Genomic DNA, 19,047 nt, shown 5'->3' with positions numbered 1-19,047 from the left:
TTGTCGAAAAAGGTCAAAAGGTCACGCTCCCATCAACGAGCTGAAACAAGACATCTGTGTAGAACATGGTGCAAACCTCTCACACCAGATAATGAGGAAATGAAGGACACCGGCAAACAGCAACATACTATGACCAATCACAGCCAAGGACACTAAGTGATAAGTGCATGAGAAGGAGGATGGTGGGGGGGTGCACGGTGTAGCTGCAAAAATGTAGAAGCTACAAACCAATGATCTTGTAACATGTAAAAGCTGTAAGCCAATGAGCTCTCTGTAACCAAACTATAAACATGCAAGCAAGGTATATAAGTATCGATCTGCTTAGCAATAAACGAGACTTGTTGGTCATCATCTAATGAGCTCGTCTCCCGGCGATTCCCACAAATGGTGACCCCGACGCGATCCCTCGAACACCACGGTGGGACGACGTAAGTTCTGCTCGGGTCCTGATCGCAGCCACAGGACGGTCAAAGCGCCAAGATCTCAGGATTTTAAGCGCCGGACCCTGGGTGACCGTATAGACGAGCCCGGCCGATACGCGCCGCCGAAACCTGAAGGGGCTGCAACAAGCGCGCTAAGGTATGGAAAGGCAAGCGGCGTATGATTTATTTACTGCCTTCTTAGAAAAGCGGCAGGTTAAAGGGATCGACCTGCAGAAAGAGCTGCAGGGACTGTTAGCTTATGGACAGTCTAAGGGATGTTTTGTTAACCCTCACACTGTCCATAAATTAGCAGAAAGGCGAAAATTTGGAGATAAGATTTGGCAAGCTATATATAATACCCTGTTAAAACAAAAGGCTGGGAAGACAGCAGGGATCGGGAAAGCTCCGAAGAACGCAGCCACAGAAGGCAGTGACACTGTGAAACATTTGTTGGTGATTTGGAGAACTATTTTAGAGATGTTAAAGTCAAAGTTAGGTAAATTATGGTGGGTGGTACATAATGAACTTTTACAATATCAGGCAGAAAAGAAAGCTGCCGAGCAGGCACTCACGGCTCAGGCAAAAAACAGGAGTTATGAAATTGACTGGCCTTCCTCCATTCCAATGCCATCTGCTTTTTCACAAGTAATGTTGCCATCTCCACAAAATGCAGATGACACCGGAGCAAGCCCCTCAGTTTCGGAACCAACAGCTCCCCCCACCACTACGACTCTAAAACCAGAAAAGCCCTCTGTTAACCCTCTTTCAAGCAATGAGCCTATCCCTGGGGCAGAAAGTGACCTAGTGGAGGCCATAGCTAAAGAAAGAAGGGAGGCTTGGGCAGCGGTGGCTAAGGACAGCCTTGAAAAGGGGGACAATGAGGTGGCGACCTCCTTGGCATGCCCGGTGACTTTTCAGCAACACCAGGGTGGTTTGATGGCAACTGTTACCCCTTTAGATTGGAAACTGTTATCACAATTACGAGCGACGGCCAGTCAATTTGGAGTCACCAGTGAGCCGGTAAAGCAGATGTTAGATTATATCTGGACTGCTCATATCTTGCTACCATCCGATTGCAAGAGTATTGCTAAGCTTATATTCTCACAACATCAGCAGTTACTTTTTAACGCTCATTGGCAAAATCTGGCTCATGGATTCGTAGCTATACAAAGACAACCTGGGGATCCCCTTTACGGGGTAACCCTGGATGAGTTAATGGGTACAGGACCGTTTTTTAGAACTGAGGCACAAGCTTTATTAGGACCTGATAAGTGTAGAGCAGCTATGAATTTAGTACGGCAAGCTATTAACCAAGTTAAGGACCCAGGAGGTGTGCCTTTATATATGGCTATCAAGCAAGGACGAGACGAATCATTTGGGTCCTTTATAGACAGAGCTGCTGCAGCTATTGAAAAAGCAGGCGTCCCAGACTACATGAAGGGAGCCTTGTTAAAACAATGTGCTTTACAAAACTGCAATCCCATTACCCGAAATGTTATTCTTACTTTGGGAGCTAATTGGACTATAGAGGAAGCATTAGAAAGAATGGCCTCACAACCAACAGGGCCGCAAGCTATGGTAGTAGATGCCATAAAACAGCTAGCTGAGGGAATTCAGAAACAAGCAAAGGCTTCACAGACTCAGGTGTTAGCCGCTCTTGCACCCCTTCAAGCGTCGGCCGCACTTGGCCAGCGTAACCGCGGCCCTCTACGCTGTTATCGATGTGGAGGAATGGGACATCTCCGCCGAGAATGCACTGTCTCAGGAGTGTGGTGTCAGAAATGCCGAAACAACTCACATAACACCTCTATGTGTCGGCGAGGTTTGGGAAACTGCAACAGGAGCGCGTACACCAATGGCCGCATGCAGAAACAAACTGCCGCTGTAGCTCAGATGATTCCACCCCCTTGCAACCCGCAACCAGCGGAAGCCTCGGCTTGGACCTGGCAACCTCTGTAGAAATAACACTTGTAACTTCACAACCTCAAAAGATCCCTACAGAAATTAAGGAAGACAGAGATGAAAACACTCTTTTGACCCAGACCCTATTGACCCCAAGAAAGAGCCTGTGCGTGCTCATCAGGCTGCTGTTGCTGCTCCTGAAGTTCTGACGCCTGTTAATTCTGATGCTGACCTGGATGATCCTTTTGACATGGAGCCAGAAAAGAAGCCTAATTTATATCCCCCAGATCCTCATGATAAATGGACAGCTGTAAAGGAGAAGCGAGATGGGTGGGGGATGCAGATGTATTGTGTGCTTTCCCTGTGATGTATGTGCTGGATCAAGACCCGCGGTGGGAAGGTCTCTCGTATGCCCTTATCAGGGGTATTGGGAGGACTGTGGCGGACTGTGGCGGACCGTGGACTTGAGGCCCCATATACAACTCATTTGATACAGTCTCTCTGTGATACTCATGTACTAGAAGTTAGCAAATGTCTATGATTCTATTGATGCTTAGAAACCTTTATAGATATTGCTGGCCACTTCTTCTGACATAGACTGGCCACCTGTGTCAGAATGAGTGTGCATTTTGATCAGTATAAAAGCCCAAACCTCATGCGATGTGAGGGAGGCAGAGCCTCTGCGGGGATGCTCGCTAGGGCTGAGCCTGCCACCTCACACTGGGATGATGCTTGTTGGAGCTGGTTTCCTGATGGTCTTCACAGAGTCCTTATGCCACGTTCTGTACGTGGAACTGTGTAGTGCGAGTAATGATTGTCTGGATTTTGTGTTTCAAATATTGTAGTTGTGTGAAATGTGCTTGTGGGATCCCATATGCATACGTCTGTGTGTGTGTGTGTGTGATGAGAGCAGATGGTGTTCTATGTATTTTCTTTGTTATCGTGTTCATGTAAAAGTTTTTAACAGGTAGTGGTTTAACATTTCAGGCAAGAAAGAGTTAATGCAAAAGTGTGGTTGCTGACAGGTATTTATGGCTGCTGCTGAAGCAGGCAGGCAGCTGTAGCTGCTGCCGAGCAGGCTGCTGTTTGTAGCCGTGCAAAGCAGGGTGAACAACTTTTGAAAAAAAAAAAAAAAAAAAAAAAAAAAGGGGCGGGGAGAGAAGAAAGGAAGGTAAAGTTGCAGTTCAGCGAGGCCAGGGAGATCCCCTGATTGGGGTGCAATTACAACACCTGATGGGAACTGGACAGTTCTCCACTAAGGAGGCTCAAGTCCAGCTAGGTCCAGAATTGTTAAAAGAATCTATGAGACTAGCCTTGCTACTGGGGAGATCATCATCTGCGTTGAAAGGACTATTCATTGTTCCAGGTGTCATCGATGCTGATTATATGGGTGAAATTATGTTAAATTATTTATGCATCTTTGGTGATGAACAAACTCCAGCGGTTATTAAGCACTTTGTACAAACAGAAGATAAAGCCTTCTTTTAAGGTGTACTATCGAGATCCTAATACAGATCTGTGGCAGGGACCGGCAGAAGTAATGTATCTGGGCCGTGGTTACGCCTGTGTTTGTGCTCCTGCAGGACCCTTGTGGGTACCATCCAAGTGACTACGACCGGCTGCTGCAGAAGCTCCGGTGACGGTGTCTCCAAGCTAGTGTATGGACCCTGACTCGCAGGCCCAGGAGGAGCGTTGCTTGCGCTGAGCGCTACAGCCACTAATAGAAGAACTTAACTCCTTAGTCAACACAGAGCTTTCGTTGAGCACGGTCGCCCTCCTAGATCCGGTCCATGGCCACAGGCATATAGTGGTACAACTGAGATTGGTGATACAACAAGTGCTTCGATAACTCTGTAGTTTTGTCATCAGTGTGAGCCTACAGTAGAATTGTATTGTGGTTGTCAGTCTATAAGGCATCTTCGCCAGAGTTAGCTGAAACAAAGACTTTTTGTATAGTCTGTTAAATTATCTTTTATGTAACCTGCTTATAGCGCTTCAGAAATATTTAGCTGATTTTAGAAGTTTCACTTCATAGAGCTGCATATACGTTTGCTTTACAAGCTGCTTCGCTGTTATAGGTCTCATAGTTATAGGGGGTTTGTTACTTTGTTATGCTTTGCAATGTTGTTCTGCTTGTTTACAACGACTCCTGACTCAGTCCTTATCCCTTTATAAAGAAAAAGGGGGAATTGTGGAGGATTGGCTTGTCGAAAAAGGTCAAAAGGTCACGCTCCCATCAACGAGCTGAAACAAGACATCTGTGTAGAACATGGTGCAAACCTCTCACACCAGATAATGAGGAAATGAAGGACACCGGCAAACAGCAACATACTATGACCAATCACAGCCAAGGACACTAAGTGATAAGTGCATGAGAAGGAGGATGGTGGGAGGGTGCACGGTGTAGCTGCAAAAATGTAGAAGCTACAAACCAATGATCTTGTAACATGTAAAAGCTGTAAGCCAATGAGCTCTCTGTAACCAAACTATAAACATGCAAGCAAGGTATATAAGTATCGATCTGCTTAGCAATAAACGAGACTTGTTGGTCATCATCTAATGAGCTCGTCTCCCGGCGATTCCCACAGGCTATAACTCTGGTGCTTCAACAGAGCATATGCAAAGTCAGGAGGAAAAAAATACAACTCTTTTTAAAAGGTTTAAAAGAAAACAAAAAAACACTAAACATAAAAGCTATAGAATTCTTTCCCTAACTCTTAATTTGCTCAGGTTACCAAGTGTACTGGTCATGTTGGTTGTTTCACTGCACTTTTTGGAGTATGTTTGTTGGGAAGCCAGTTGTGTTTCAAATAAGACTGGCACATAAGCTCTGTCCTTCCAGGAATGCCCCATCAGTGCTCAGGTTGGTCCTGGCACTCCTTGGACTGTCATGTGAACATGAAGTGCCCTAAATGTGAATTCATGTTAATCACACAATCTTTAACCTCGTGCCTCACTGGTAAGTTGGCAGTTGTTCCAGAGCTCTTAGCACAGAATTATTTCCTCTTACCTATCAGTCACCTAGAAAGCAGGCTTGTCACTAGCTGGGCTGGAATTGGAAGGGCCCTCCTATCAGCAGGTTCCTGCTGGTCTTCCACAGTCCCTGTCTCTGGGGATCTACCAAGTTCCTGCAGTTGTCGTGGTCACCCTTGGTTTGCCAACAAGTAGAGGCTGTGGCTCAGTTCTCCTCTGTCCTGGCTGCGCAAACAGAGATAAGAGACTGCTATGGACATAAACATGGTTGCATGAAAGAGTAGTCAAGAGACTGATGGGGTGAAACATCTACCCTATCCCCTTGCCACTATTAGTGCAATAGCCAGATACCAATATAAATACCCTCCCAAAATCAGAGGACCCCAGTAAAGAGACAATCATGTGAAATAAAAAGATCAGAAAGCTACAGCAATATTGTCCCTCTCTCCCATCCTGCCATGTTGACCAGGAATTGCTACGAAAGGAATAATCCCACTCCCTTGTTTCTGAGGCAATGGGAATACTCAGTGCCAAGATCAGTGGTGCCTCCATTCTCTGACCATGGTGGGCTCCAAATTCCTATGCATGGTATCAGCGGAATGATGTGATGCTCTCCTTGCTTCTAGGGTCCGCAGAAACCATCAGCCCTTTCCATCACCTTGGGCTGAAGTACACTTGGGTTTTCGCAGGGTACTTCAACCAGTTCCTAGTCCTCCCACTCTCCAGTTGCCTTCCTCCTGTCCTTTATAAGCAATTGTTTGTAAAAGACTGATTGTGATTCAGCAGGAGACCAATTTTCTGGTGCTATTGCAAGCTCTAGAAGCAGTGCCTCAGCATCAGAGGGGGAAGGGGTTTTATAGAAGAAACTTGTTAGCACCAGAGAAGAAAGAAGGACAATAACCTATTTGAGTCTGTGAAAACTGGGGCAGTCGGGGACTCGTTGTCTGCCAAAGCCTTTTCACTTCACAGTCATGGGCAGCACGTGTCAAAGCAACTATTCAGTTCAACTGCAGTCCCAGCAAGGATCTGGGACACAGAGCAATTGCAACTTCATGGCACCTTAGTCATCGAGGACCTGGAATTTATTCAGGCCTTGAAGGATTTGTGAAATTGCAAGAAAATTTGCAAATTTTCTATAGTCTCAGAAGTTTCTTGCTTGATATGGGACAGCGATTAATTCTTCCTTTTTGCTAGCCCAAGCCTTTGCTGGACCAAAGGAAGGGACCTGCCACTTGAGAGCTCAGAGCCTGTCCATCCCTGCAGGGCTCAGTCTGCGTGCAAGTGGGCTGGAATTTGGAGCAGTTGTAAACACATATCTGGCATTCTTCTTGCAGTATGGGGGCCACCACATTCAAGGCATGCCAGATCAAACCACCACAACATTTTGTAGGTATAAAGTGGTGTTGTTTTGTACTTACCTTTTGCTCAGGAAAGAGCTGACTCCTGGAACCAGTGCATTCAACCGGAGATGGATCGGCCTGCAGCTGTCTTGCCGGGAGCACGAATGCTCTAGCACACTGACTCAGCTGCTTCTGGATGGTCAAATGTGACTAGGAAGTACAGAATAACATCCTCTGAGACCTCTTGCATGTGGGATGAACACGTGCTCATATCCCATCCTTCTTCCTCTCTTTCCCACCCCTCCAAAATTTCACACTGCAAAGCTCCATACCCTGCCACATCCAGCACATGGATGCTGTGTGCACATATCCCACACTCTGCCTGTGCACAGGCACCCCATCAGAATCCCCACCTGAGCAGCACATTGCTTGTGCTTTGTAGTTTAAAAGGCTGGTATGGAAGCAATCCTGTTCCCCATAACATGTCTCAGTGGAGGCTGTTAGCCAGGGACTAGGGAGCACTTCCATTTGTTGGCATGCCCTGGATAGCTGTCCCAGGCGAGGGGGTGACAGGGCACTACCAGACAGCATCACCAGAGCATTGCTCTGGAACCAGGAGGGTCACAGGTATCAAGTGGAGCCAACATACTTGGATGCCCCCACTTATGCGAAGTCTCTCCTGCATCCAGCATCAATATTCCAGACTGAAATCACACACTCACTTTTCATAGACTGGACGAAAAACAGTTCCTAAAACTTTTGGGCTCCTTGGGCAGGGAAGAAATCTGCATCTATAAATGCAAGATGCTGGGAGGGGAGGAGGGAAAGAAAGATGGCAAATATCTGAACTGTGATTTTTGTTATCTCTGCAAAAGACTTTTTTGTTATTATATTATTCCCTTAAATAATAATTTCCACAAAAGCAGGCAGCAGAACACTGCCTGTCAAATTTCGTCCCAATTGTTTTGTGCAACAATACTGAAGAAAGGGAAGTGTAAGGTGTTATTAAACTCACCCAGCACACCCACTCCTAACCCTGTTCTGGGGTACAGTCTCCCCATTCTGCTCCCCTGACAAACTTTCCTGATTAGTTTCTGTCTTCATACCCAGGCTGACTTTTGCACCCTGATCTCCAAACAGTGACCTCATTGCCTTGTTCAGCTGGTGAGAAACTACAGTAAAATGGGAGAGGTAAACAAAGGCGGGGGGAACTAATGGCCAGAAGATTTAGGAGGTAGGAATCTGCTCCTTGCTGTCCTGCTTCCATTGTGCGCCTGGGCTTGAGAAAGTGCAAGCTGAGCCTCAACGAGCTCTTTTCTTGTCCTGGTTCCTCTGGAAACTCAGCCCAGCCCTCCAGATGGTGACTCAGGACAGCCAGCCTGCAAGTTACATGCCCGCTAGTACTTAGAGCCATGCTCCCATCACCACTACAAATCCCATAGAGTTAGTGCTGGAATTCACACACCTTCTGCAGAAAGAGCTCTTCACTCCCAGGCCAACCAGCTCACCGAGATAAAAGTATTAAAAATTAAAGCCTTTATTGTCACGGAGCTGAATTTGTGTCAGCTCTTTGCAGTCAGCAACGTGCCGACCATTGTAGTGGTTGCTCAGGCTGATTAGAGAAATAGCATTAACAGCGTTCTCACTAGAAAGAGCGTGTTCGCTATCATTATACAATGCAGCCTTCAATATCCTCCTTTGGGATATGTTTAAAAATGTCACCCTGTTCCTGACCCTGACAGATACCTCCAGGTCCTGGCCAGCAGCAGCTCAACTCACATTCGTCTTTCCAGACACTCAGTAAACAGCTTTGTGTCTTTTTTCTTTAAATGAAGGGGTCTTGCTGAGCTCACCCTGAAATATATCACCCTGGACAAAAGGGCTGAAAGGTTAAGGAGCTCCGGGGGGTGGTTCAGCGGAGAGCTGGGGGCCAGGCGCCTGCCAGAACCAAAGCTATAAAGGCAAAGAGGGGCAAGGGACTGCATCTGACACAGATGCTGCAGGTCCTGCCTCACCTCCCACAAGCCTTGGGATAAGGAGAAGATGCTGGGGTTCCACTCGTGGCCTTGCTCGCTTTTACTCCTCTTAGTTCTGCTCTCTGCCAGCGTTCAGACTGTGTCCTTATCAGGACAGAGGCTACAGGTAGGAGGGACTGGGAGAGAGCTGAGGGAGGTTTCAGGAGTGGAGGGGCAGTTTGGGGAGGTCATGTTTGAACATGGAATGGCGGTCCCGAATTCCAGCTATCAGAAGCTGCTGTCTGTTCTCATTGTTCCGTCCCCTTCATCCCAACAGCCTCAGCTCTAGAATGACGGTATCTTTATAACCCAGCTCTTAAGTGGCACCAGCATTACAAGGCAGCTGGCAGACAAAAGCATTTTAGTGCTCTCTGGTCTGGGGCTGGCTGCCTGCGGAACTCCCCATGTTGCCTGCAGAGGCTTTTAACCATAGTCTGGTCCTGTCTAACTCCACCTTGTGTCAGCAGCCACTAGAAATTATAGCCGTGCCCCTCATTACGTTCAGTGCCTGATTCTGAGGTTTCAGAGGGAAAATACATCCTGTTAGGCCAGGATTTTCACTCCTAAGCTCTGTACTACCCCCCAACAGCCCCTCTTTAAGACCAAGAGCCCCCTTCCTCCCTCAGGATGCCATCTAAGGGCTTCTTTGGGGTAAATCTCTTATCCTCAGCAATTACAGCAATAACACTTTCATCTTTTGAATTTAACCGGCTCCCTCTTACCCAAACCGTAATCTTGAGCCCCAACACCTAGCCTTCAGGTCACGCTGGGAAAGCTACAGGGAAGTAGTTAGGAGGTGAGGTAAAATCACAAGACAGATCCTGCTATGACTCACCGCTTTCACTCCTCGCTCACAATGCCAGTGTCCGCTTCAATTAACTCACTACCGAAAAGAGCCGCACGAAAGGCATCTTCAGCCTTAGCTCAGCACCCACGTGAGGGACAGATGTGGAATGGCTACCGCAGGCTGCTTCCCTGGGCGGCCATGCCATGCCTCCACTGCGCCAAATGCACCTCCCAACCCTTGCCTCCCTACAGCCGGGGGCTGTCAGCAATGCTGGGGGTGTACAGTCAGCAGGCGTCCACCAGCACAGATAACCTAGAGGATTCCCAAAAGATGTAGAGTCCCCTTCCCTCCCACCTGCTCTTCTCCTGCCTCCCCCCCATCTTTAGCAGCAGGAATTTGGGGCAGGTCTGTCCTCCACACCAGCCCTCTGGATACAAGGAAATGCCACATAGCAGCCTGAGCACACAGAGGTGCTCAGCATCAACAGAAAGAGCAAGGACTGAAGCCTGTTACCCTCTGAGTGTTGGGGACACACACAAGAGCAGGACAACCTGCACGCAGGCAGAGGCTCACAGCAGCTGGCTGGCTGCTCTTTTGGCCAGCAGAATCATTCCAGACAGCAAGAGCTGCTGGTCTAGCCCTTCCCTGCGTCTGGATGCAGTGTCACAGGCACAGCGCCTGTGTGCGGGCACCATTTAGCGTCCTGCACATGCTGTGAAGGTGCGTGCAGTGCGGCACAAGGGGGTACAAGGCTTTTTGCCAGGAGCACAGGCAACTCTGCCCTCACCCCCCTCTCCTCTCTGTTTATCCCAGATGCTCCTTTCCCAGTTGCTGCCCCTGGAGCCCGAGTCCACACCGGCTGAAGAGGACACGAAGGAGGGGTCCAGTTTCGGCCCTCAGTTGCTCTCCTCCACGCTCCCCTTCCTCCCGTCTGGGGCTAGAGCTGCCCGTCCCTCTCTCTGGCGCAAGACCCTCGCCAGTCGCAAGTGGGCACTGCCTCGAGATTGGGCCTGGAAGGCCGTGCCCAGGGGTTGCTTTGGGTTGAAACTGGACCGGATTGGGACCTTCAGTGGTTTGGGGTGTTAGCCTTGGAGGGGGCTCTGAGGTGAGCGGGCCAGCAGTGAGGGATTGAATAAGTGGGTAGGGAGAAGTAAGGGGAGACTGGAGAGCACGGGTGCTGGGGAGCACAGGAGCGAGAGGTGGCTGCGGGGCCACCTCTTGCCTGCAGCCGGGGCAAAGGCTAGGACAGAGACCCCCTGCGCTCCCGTGGCCGGGAGCGGGAGCAGGCAGCCGCACGCCGCTGGGCGGCTCACCAGCCCCGCTTCTCCACAGCCCGAGGAGACCCAGGCACCCACAGGCAGCACCGCCATGGAAACCAGCACAGCCCGCTAGCATCTGCCCTGAAGGAGAGCGGCAGCGCCATGAGGAGAAGCTGCCCGGTTCCACGGCTGCTTCCTCCCTCCTCTCCGTGCCCGAGGGCTCTTGCTCATTAAACAGAGCTGTATTAACCTCTGCATCCACGCTCATCAGCAGCACCGCTGCGTGAGGCCACGGCTGCCCGCAGGCCGGGGGCCCATGTGCGGGTGCAGGGCTGGCAGCAGCGGCAGGGCCCCCACGCGTGGGGCCATGTTGGGTGCACGCCGCCATTCCGGGTGGGCCGGGCGGCACGCGCAGTTGCAGTGCCACGGCAGAGCGGGGGGGGTGACATATCGACCGTGTGCTCGGGCAGCAGGGCCGCGTTGGCTCATCCCAGCCGCACTCTGCCCCCCGGGGCTGCGGTGTTTGCCGAGCAAACACTGGGGCCTCCTGTTTGTGCAGAAGCTGTCCTCAAGAGCCGTGCCAGCCCCTCAGTGCACCGCGGCTGGGGCACCACAAACCTTGGCACCCCTCCTGCCCCACTGGTGTACCGCACTAGCCATCATCCCCTGGCCTTTAAGAAAAGGTTGTAACATCAGCTGAGTCTAAACTTAGCCACAAGCCCCTCGGCAGCACCGGGAATAGCCGTGCTATATAAGAGTTGGGTTACGTTCGAGCTGTGTGACCCCTCTTGCCCCCCACCCTGCTATCTGCATGGCTCCCCCACTCCGCTTTTTCCTCGTCATCCTCAAAGCCCTGCTGAGCGGAGGAGCCAGGGGGATAGGTCTGCTTCCACCATCCCCTGCCAGCCCGGGTCTGCACCCCACCTTCCGCCGGGACCCTCTCCCCATGGGATGGAGGATTCTGGCCATGCTCTGAGCCTTGTGCCTAATGCACGTTCATCCCATCGCGCCTGGGCTGCCCAAGCCCCACACCAAGCCACTGGCACGGCTCAGGGAGAGACCCCAGCACGGGGAAGTGGGGGGGGGGGGTGCTGCAAGGTGTGCAGCAGCGGCAGCCATTCAGGGAGCGCTTCCTTCGCAGCGGCAGGCAGCAGAGGCGGGCCGAGGCGGCAGGCGGGCAGGATTTCCGCCGTCACGTCCCGCGGGCAGCAGCAGTGCCGCAGTGCCTCATTGAGATGGTGTGCACGCTGCGGCGCGGGGCCTGCCGGGGGAGAGGCCGCCCGGCAGACCCATTCACATCCCGCATGGCTGAGCTCACCTGAGGAGCCCAAAGGTGGCGCGGGGTCCCCAGCCTGAGAGAGCTCTCTCAGCCAGCTCCTGCTGCCTCGCGGTGCTGGGGGAATGTGGGATCCCTGCGGAGCCGCTGCTTCCTCGGGGAGCCTCCAGCAACTCTATAGCCCCTTTGCCCCCCACCGCCATGCTGGGGCGCAGGCTGCAGCCGGGGGACTGGGGGTGCCTCTCCTTTGTTACCAGGTGACAGCAGTGCATGCCGTGCCTCGGGGTGCTAGCAGCGGGGAGTCCCGAGGAGGCAGCCCCTCACGGGCCATCACCGGGGAGCCCTTCGCGCTGCCCCAAACAGTGGCCCAGCCGCCCTTCCCCGCCCTGGGGACATCTCCCCACGGCAGGGACAGGACCCAGCTTTCTCCGGCACCAGGGTATCTTATCACCATCACCATCACCACTGGTGGCAGTGCAACCCCCACCCCACGGGGACCACTGTGGACCCCACACGGCCCGGCCTGAGGCCTTTGTTACTGACGGGGGGGGGGGAATGGGGACCGATGAGGCAGGGGGGATTAGGGGGGGACCGCGGCAGCCGCACCCGCAGCGCGGGCGCACGTAGCCCAGCCCGGCCCCTGCGTTCCCATTCGGCGCCGGCCCGACGGGGCGGGCCCCAGCCCTTCCTGTGCGCGGGTATAAAGGGCGGCGGAGCGGCGCTGCGCCACCTTCTCACTGCGCGCTGGGGCGGCTTGGAGGCAGCAGGTAATGGGGTGGGGTGCGGGGGGCAGCGGAGGGGGTGTGCCTGGATTTGGGGGGGGGGGGGAAGGGGGAAATGCGATGGGGAGGAGGGAGGCGGTGGTGGGAGCCCAACAGCATCACCCCACCGGGGGCCAGTGCCGTGGCGGGGCGTGGGGATGGACGGAGCGGCTGCAGCAGCCCCCCGGCGCGGAGCGGGACCGCGTGGCCGCGGGCACAAAGGCGGCGCGGAGCGGAGTGCCCCAAGATGGATGCGGGCTGGCTGGGGGGGAACGGGCCGCCTGAGGGGGGGGGGAGGCGGGGAGGAGGGGGGGGGCATACATAGGCCGCCTGAGATGGGGGAAGGGGAAGAGAACGAGGGGGGGCGGGTTCTGGGCGCGTGCACACACGCACATCCACATCCACAACCCACCCGTTAACGGAGAGGCGTTAACGGTGCCCGGGGGAGGCGAGGCGCTGGTGCTGGGGGTGGTGACCGGTTCCCTCCCGCCCCATCCGCGCTCCTCACCGGTGGTTTGTGCCCGTAGGAACATCCCGAAGAGGCGAAGATGGTGAAAGTCGGAGTCAACGGGTGAGTGCCAGGGCCGAGCTGTGGCACCGGGAGGCGCCGGGCGGTGTGGGGGGGGCAAGGTCGGCTCAAGGGCGCGGGGGGGGGGTGTGGATTTGGGGTGGGCATAGCCGGTACCCGTTATGGCCCCCCGTGCTGCACGGAGGGGCTGGGGTGCAGCGGCTGCTGAGTCACTTCCATACGGGTTTGGGGTGACTCACCCCGGAAGCGCAGCCGCTGCCCGCCTGGCCCGATCTCCCCCCCCGCCCCCCCGGGGGTCCCTGCACCCCACCGGAGGGCTTCAGCCTCCTGCAGAAAGGTCGTCCGGTGGATCGTGTGTCGGTGGTGGCCCCGGGAGTGTGCCTTATCCCCCTGGCCTGAGGAGTAACCGGATCCCCGGGGCCCTCAGTAAATTTAGCGCTTGACCTTTTTGGTGCGGGGGTTGCTCTTAATCTTTAACCGAGGTGCATCGGCCTTTGGACACAGCTGCCTGCCTCCCTGCTGACCTGCAGGGCAGGGAAGAGCGGATCATGCTGTGGGAAGGCAGTGGGTCATGCCCAGCCCGGCAGGTTCCCTGTTGCTCTCTCTCATCCGTGTTTGTCTCTCCCCAGATTTGGCCGCATCGGCCGCCTGGTCACCCGGGCTGCCGTTCTCTCTGGCAAAGTCCAAGTGGTGGCCATTAACGATCCCTTCATTGATCTGAACTACATGGTGAGTTGCTTTGCAGTGCCCCCTCTGGGCCTTTCTGAGTAGGGCTCCTCTGGCTCTGTTCTAGTAGCTTCCTGGGAAAACCGGCTGTGAGGTAGAGGACACAGAGCTGGGACGTTCAGCGCAGCCAAGTGCGGCACAGTGGTTACACAAGGTCACTGTGGAGGTGGGAAGCTGAGATGGCAGCTAGGGTGCCTGACTTTTCCTCCCTCTCTCCTTGCTAGGTTTACATGTTCAAATATGACTCTACTCATGGTCACTTCCGGGGCACTGTCAAGGCTGAGAATGGGAAGCTTGTGATTAACGGGAATGCCATCACCATCTTCCAGGAGTAAGTATCTCTCTCCCTCTTGCCCCCCTGGAGGGTGAAAGCAGGTATCATGCAGAGCAGCTCTGACAGTTTTGTCACTCCTCAGGCGTGACCCCAGCAACATCAAGTGGGCAGATGCTGGTGCTGAATATGTTGTGGAGTCTACTGGTGTCTTCACCACTATGGAGAAGGCTGGGGTAAGTACATCACAGTAGCACACAGAAGAAGGGATACTGCTGTTTCTGCCTGTGGGATGCATCACTGTACAGAGTTGCTCAAAATGGGGCTGGGAGGGAGGAGAGGTTGTCTGGTAGAAGTGAGCTGTTGGAGGTATTCTGAATTACCTAATCTTCTCTTTGTTTTTTCTTCCAGGCTCACCTGAAGGGTGGTGCTAAGCGTGTTATCATCTCTGCCCCCTCTGCTGATGCTCCCATGTTTGTGATGGGTGTCAACCATGAAAAGTATGACAAATCTCTGAAAATTGTCAGGTAAGGAGGAAGGAAGATGCTCTTTGGCCTGGGGTCTTATGTTGCCTCTGTAGATGTGTTGTCTCTAGCTGATGTGCTTTTTTTTCTCTCCAACCCAGCAATGCCTCTTGCACTACTAACTGCCTGGCGCCCTTGGCCAAGGTCATCCATGACAACTTCGGCATCGTGGAGGGTCTTATGGTAGGTCTGAAGCTTGCTGCTGAGAAGAGTGTGTTATCCACAGGTCCCTTCACATGAAAGGGAAAGCATCTGTACTCCCTGTGTCACTTGGATGCTTTTTCTGGAGACTGTTGCCTGTGTTCTTATTCCTTGCTTTCTTCCCAGACCACTGTCCATGCCATCACAGCCACACAGAAGACAGTGGATGGGCCCTCTGGGAAGCTGTGGAGGGATGGCAGAGGTGCTGCCCAGAACATTATCCCAGCATCTACTGGGGCTGCTAAGGCTGTGGGAAAAGTCATCCCTGAGCTCAATGGGTGAGTGTTGTCCCCTGGGTGTCGGGAGGAGGCAGGCAGTGCCTGGCCAGCTCTGAACCATTCCTAGCAGCATGGAGGGCTGGCAGAGGTGTGCTGGCTGCTATTCCCTGCTGACTTGTGTCTCTCACAGGAAACTTACCGGAATGGCTTTCCGTGTGCCAACCCCCAATGTCTCTGTTGTGGACCTGACCTGCCGTCTGGAAAAACCAGTAAGTGATGTGGACAAGGCTCTGAAAACCTGAGCTGCCCCTGCTTCTTCTAAACTCTGCCCTCTCTGCATCCATCTTGTCCGTAAAATGTGATCTTTGTGAAAACAGCACCTGGCATGGTGCTACCATGTAGTCTCCTTACTACCTCTGGTGGACATTTTTTGTGAGTTGGGATCTGACCAGCTTAAATTTGTCTATTTCCAGGCTAAGTATGATGACATTAAGAGGGTAGTGAAGGCTGCTGCTGAAGGGCCCCTGAAGGGCATCCTGGCATACACAGAGGACCAGGTAAGTAATCCTTCATATTTTGTCCTGTGGTTACTGGTGGTTACATCATTTTTCTGATGGCGCCAGCCTTGCTGGGATCCTGGTTTGGTAACTTCTGCTTCTGGCTGTGGATAACAATATGTATTACAATTTCCCTCTGTTGCAGGTTGTCTCCTGTGACTTCAATGGTGACAGCCATTCCTCCACCTTTGATGCGGGTGCTGGCATTGCACTGAATGACCATTTCGTCAAGCTGGTTTCCTGGTAGGCAAAGCCTGGGGGTGGTATGGGGAAACTGGGGGATAGGGGCTGGCACAGACAAGTCACAGGCTTGTGTTCTGTTCATCACTGCTGGATGGTGATGGATGCACAAGACCCAGGCTGAGGAGGGTGGCTCCAGTGTGTAACACTGGAGTGAGATTGCTTGTTATCCAAAAATATACTGCTCTTGCCTACTGGAGCATGGAAGGGGTGCCTAAGGCTAACTTTCCTGGAAGTGGATGGGAAATTGCCTGATTCAGTTGTGTAGGATGGAGTGGAGGAAGAAGGCATTCAAGAAATGTGTCAGTCCTGACAGCACTTCTGTTTGTCCCCAGGTATGATAATGAGTATGGATACAGCAACCGTGTTGTGGACTTGATGGTCCACATGGAATCCAAGGAGTGAGCCGAACACACAAGCCCCCCTGCTGCCTAGGGAAGCAGGATTCTCCTGCATTGGAGCCCCTGCCCTTCTTCACCACCGCTTAGCTCTGCATCCTGCAGTGAGAGGCCAGTTCTGTTCCCTTGTCTCCCCCACTCCTCCAACTTCTCCCAGAGCCTGGGGGAGGTGGAGAGGCTGATAGAAACTGATCTGTTTGTGTACCACCTTACATCAATAAAAGTGATCACCATCTGAAATGCCTTGTCTGTGGAAAATGGGAGAAAGTGGGAGTTGAGGGTGTTCAATGAGCAAATTTTACATGCTTGCTTTAAGAGGAGCTCTCCCAGCCTGGCTGCAGAGGCTGGGCCAGCTCCTTTGAAGCAGTGCTGCATGGATGCTGTGGTAAATACAGGCAACAGAGACAAGGAAATGCCTTAAGATTTGCTTTGGACAGCTTAGATCATGCATAGGCATAGCACAACCTGGGCTGCCTGACTTGAAAAGAGCAGCCAAGCACCTAACAGCCTTGAGTGCTGGGCTGCTGCAGAGAGCAGAGCTGTGGTATGCAGACTGGTGGAGCTACCTCTGCCAGATGTGAGAGCAAGATTTCTGCCCCTCAGCCAAAATAAGGTGTGGTGCAGTGCTGTGCTCACCAGGCTGCTGTGTGGCAGAATGAAAGGCAGCTCTCCATCTGGCTCCGGATTTGCTTGTCTGAGCCATGTATGCAGAATGAAGTGCTGAGCAGGTAACTTTTTTTTGCATTTGGTTTGGCAAAGGGGCACAAGAAGCAGCAATTACTTCTTTTCCTTCCCTCTGCTTTTGCAGAAATCCTAGAAGCAGGATCGTTCATTTGCTTTTACCTCTTCAAATGAATCAGCTTGTCCTAGAGGAAATGGCTGCCTAGGGACGTGTCGGCAGCCAGTGTTACCATGGTGGTAGCTGGTCTTAATTCTGGCTTAATTCTATGCGTAAGGAGGGGCAGTTGCAGTTAAGCTTCTGAGCAGCAAATCTCTGCAAGGTGAGTGTCAGCCCTTTGACAGGGACTATGTAACCTTCCCCAGGAAGCATGAATGCTGCTGGGCAGAGGCTGAGCCTTCTCTGGGCACTAGGGGTAGATAAGTGATGTGCTGCATAAAACCATGTGCTCCATTTTTAGCAGCTCAGTTTACTGTCTCGGCTGTGATGTGTTGTCCTCTCCCTGGCAGGCAGGGTTGGAGCTGTTGTCTGGACCCCAACTGCTTTAGACCCTGGAGCAAAGACTTAAGCTGGAGGACTTAAACTGTCAGGATGAGGCGATGTTGGACATAGTTTCCCAGAGCTGCTTATCTCCCATCGGCTGGGCTGCATAAAAATTACATGTTTACTGGACTACAGGGCAATGACTCAAAGCTGCTTTGCAAAGAGGAAAAGGTTGAATAGCCTGTCTCTCTATAGGAGCTGGGGCTCTGAGCAGCTTGCTAGCCCTAGATCAGCAGTAATACCTAGCTTGCTCTGTAAGTGGCCCTGCAGGAGCTTTAGGTAACTCTGGACTTAAATGGGAGCTGCCTGATGCTGGGGCTAACTGGATGCAGCCTTTCCAGTGGAATTCAGTTTCTGCTGGGGAGAGGTGTAACCTGCAGCCCTCCTAGGCTTACAAATGAGTCTTGGGTTGGTCCCATCCTGTCCTAGATTGCTGCGCTTGGGTGCTTTGAATGGATGTGCTGTGTGCTGCTGCCTGCATACTTGTGTGCATGCCAAGGAGCGCCTTGCTTGGTAATCTGGAGGTGCAGAGGCTACTAAACACCTTGTTGGGAGGCTGCCTGTTTTCCCACGTATAACAAAGATATTTTGAACTGGGTTTAAAGTAGGAGCATTTCAATGAGCCACGCTCTTCCTCGAAAAAGCCTTGTGTTTGTTTCCTAAGCAAGATAAGGCTGCCTAGAAAATCACTTAAAGCAAAGAACTCTTGTTATTCAGCAACAACCCTATTGAACTTGAGATCAAATTGCTGTGGGAATGAGCAAATTCATACAGCCCGGGGGGTTGGAGGAAGAATACGTGCTCTCAAACCAGCAGTTTCTGGGAAGGTCTCAGATAAAGGTTCAATTTGCTTTTAAAATACTATTTCAGCTGGTTTACAGTCTTGCTTGAAATTCTTGGAAAAGCGATAGGGTACCGATGTGAGGTGAGCCAGGAATCACGGTTACTCTTGTATTGAAACAGGGCAATCGTGGCAAACAAGTCAGGCAGCCTTGGACTGCCTGGAGAGCTTGGTTTCCTCTCTCATGCAAGCTCCTAAAAAAGCAGAGCTCTTCCCTTAACTCCTTATTTTACATCCAGACATTGTGCCTGCAGATGGCACCACAGCAAGGCCCCTCTGGACAGATGGAAAAGCTAGCTCAGTGGCCAGACTGACCAAGAATGTGCAGTCCTGGCCTAAAAATCTTCTCTTTGTTAATTTGAAAAGCTGAGCTCTATGACTGCAGATGGCATTGGGTAAAGATGGGAGACCTGCTGTGGCAGCTGCTTATCGCTGGAGAAGAGTTTTCTCCTAAGTAGGGGAGCTCTAGGCTTGTTCTGAAAGCATTTCTAAGGAAAACTGGTAGAAATGCTTGGTGAGGGAAGGCTGGCACTCAGGCAGACATAAAGAGGCTCTTGCTCAGCAAAGGAACTAAAAGCAATTGTG

General features: G+C 52.3%; 2 protein-coding genes across 3 annotated transcripts; both read left to right on the top strand.

Annotated features, from left to right (window-relative positions):
- Positions 1–8,680: 8,680 nt before the first annotated feature.
- LOC136013048 (C-type natriuretic peptide 2-like) lies at positions 8,681–10,895 on the top strand. Of its 2 annotated transcripts, XM_065676297.1 has the most exons (3): positions 8,681–8,779; positions 10,253–10,544; positions 10,772–10,895. In XM_065676297.1, the coding sequence occupies exons 1-2, from the start codon at positions 8,681–8,683 to the stop codon at positions 10,523–10,525; spliced, it is 372 nt and encodes a 123-aa protein (XP_065532369.1). In that variant the 3' UTR covers positions 10,526–10,544; positions 10,772–10,895. The 2 variants fall into 2 exon arrangements, with proteins under 2 accessions (XP_065532369.1, XP_065532368.1); XM_065676296.1 differs by lacking the exon at positions 10,772–10,895 and having other exon boundaries at positions 10,253–10,603.
- A 1,629-nt stretch (positions 10,896–12,524) lies between these two features.
- On the top strand, positions 12,525–16,639 carry GAPDH (glyceraldehyde-3-phosphate dehydrogenase). The gene is given in 13 exon segments (XM_065676291.1): positions 12,525–12,719; positions 12,721–12,741; positions 13,263–13,306; positions 13,894–13,993; positions 14,215–14,321; positions 14,407–14,497; positions 14,673–14,788; positions 14,887–14,968; positions 15,113–15,264; positions 15,395–15,473; positions 15,678–15,761; positions 15,907–16,004; positions 16,337–16,639. Coding segments are annotated over 13 exon segments (1,224 nt in total). The 5' UTR covers positions 12,525–12,539; the 3' UTR covers positions 16,407–16,639.
- The last annotated feature ends 2,408 nt before the right edge of the window (positions 16,640–19,047 follow it).

Source organism: Lathamus discolor, chromosome 4 (genome assembly GCF_037157495.1).
Source record: "Lathamus discolor isolate bLatDis1 chromosome 4, bLatDis1.hap1, whole genome shotgun sequence".
NCBI classification, from domain to species: domain Eukaryota; kingdom Metazoa; phylum Chordata; class Aves; order Psittaciformes; family Psittacidae; genus Lathamus; species Lathamus discolor.
The sequence above is the reverse complement of the archived record's forward strand: the minus strand, read 5'-3'. Positions and strand labels throughout refer to the sequence as shown.

Bases quoted from the DNA above. Each gene is read 5' to 3' on its own strand.
- LOC136013048 (XM_065676297.1), top strand. From the start codon at position 8,681: ATGCTGGGGTTCCACTCGTGGCCTTGCTCGCTTTTACTCCTCTTAGTT. The intron at 8,780-10,252 runs GTAGGAGGGACT...TGTTTATCCCAG, and splicing joins TATCAGGACAGAGGCTACAG to ATGCTCCTTTCCCAGTTGCT.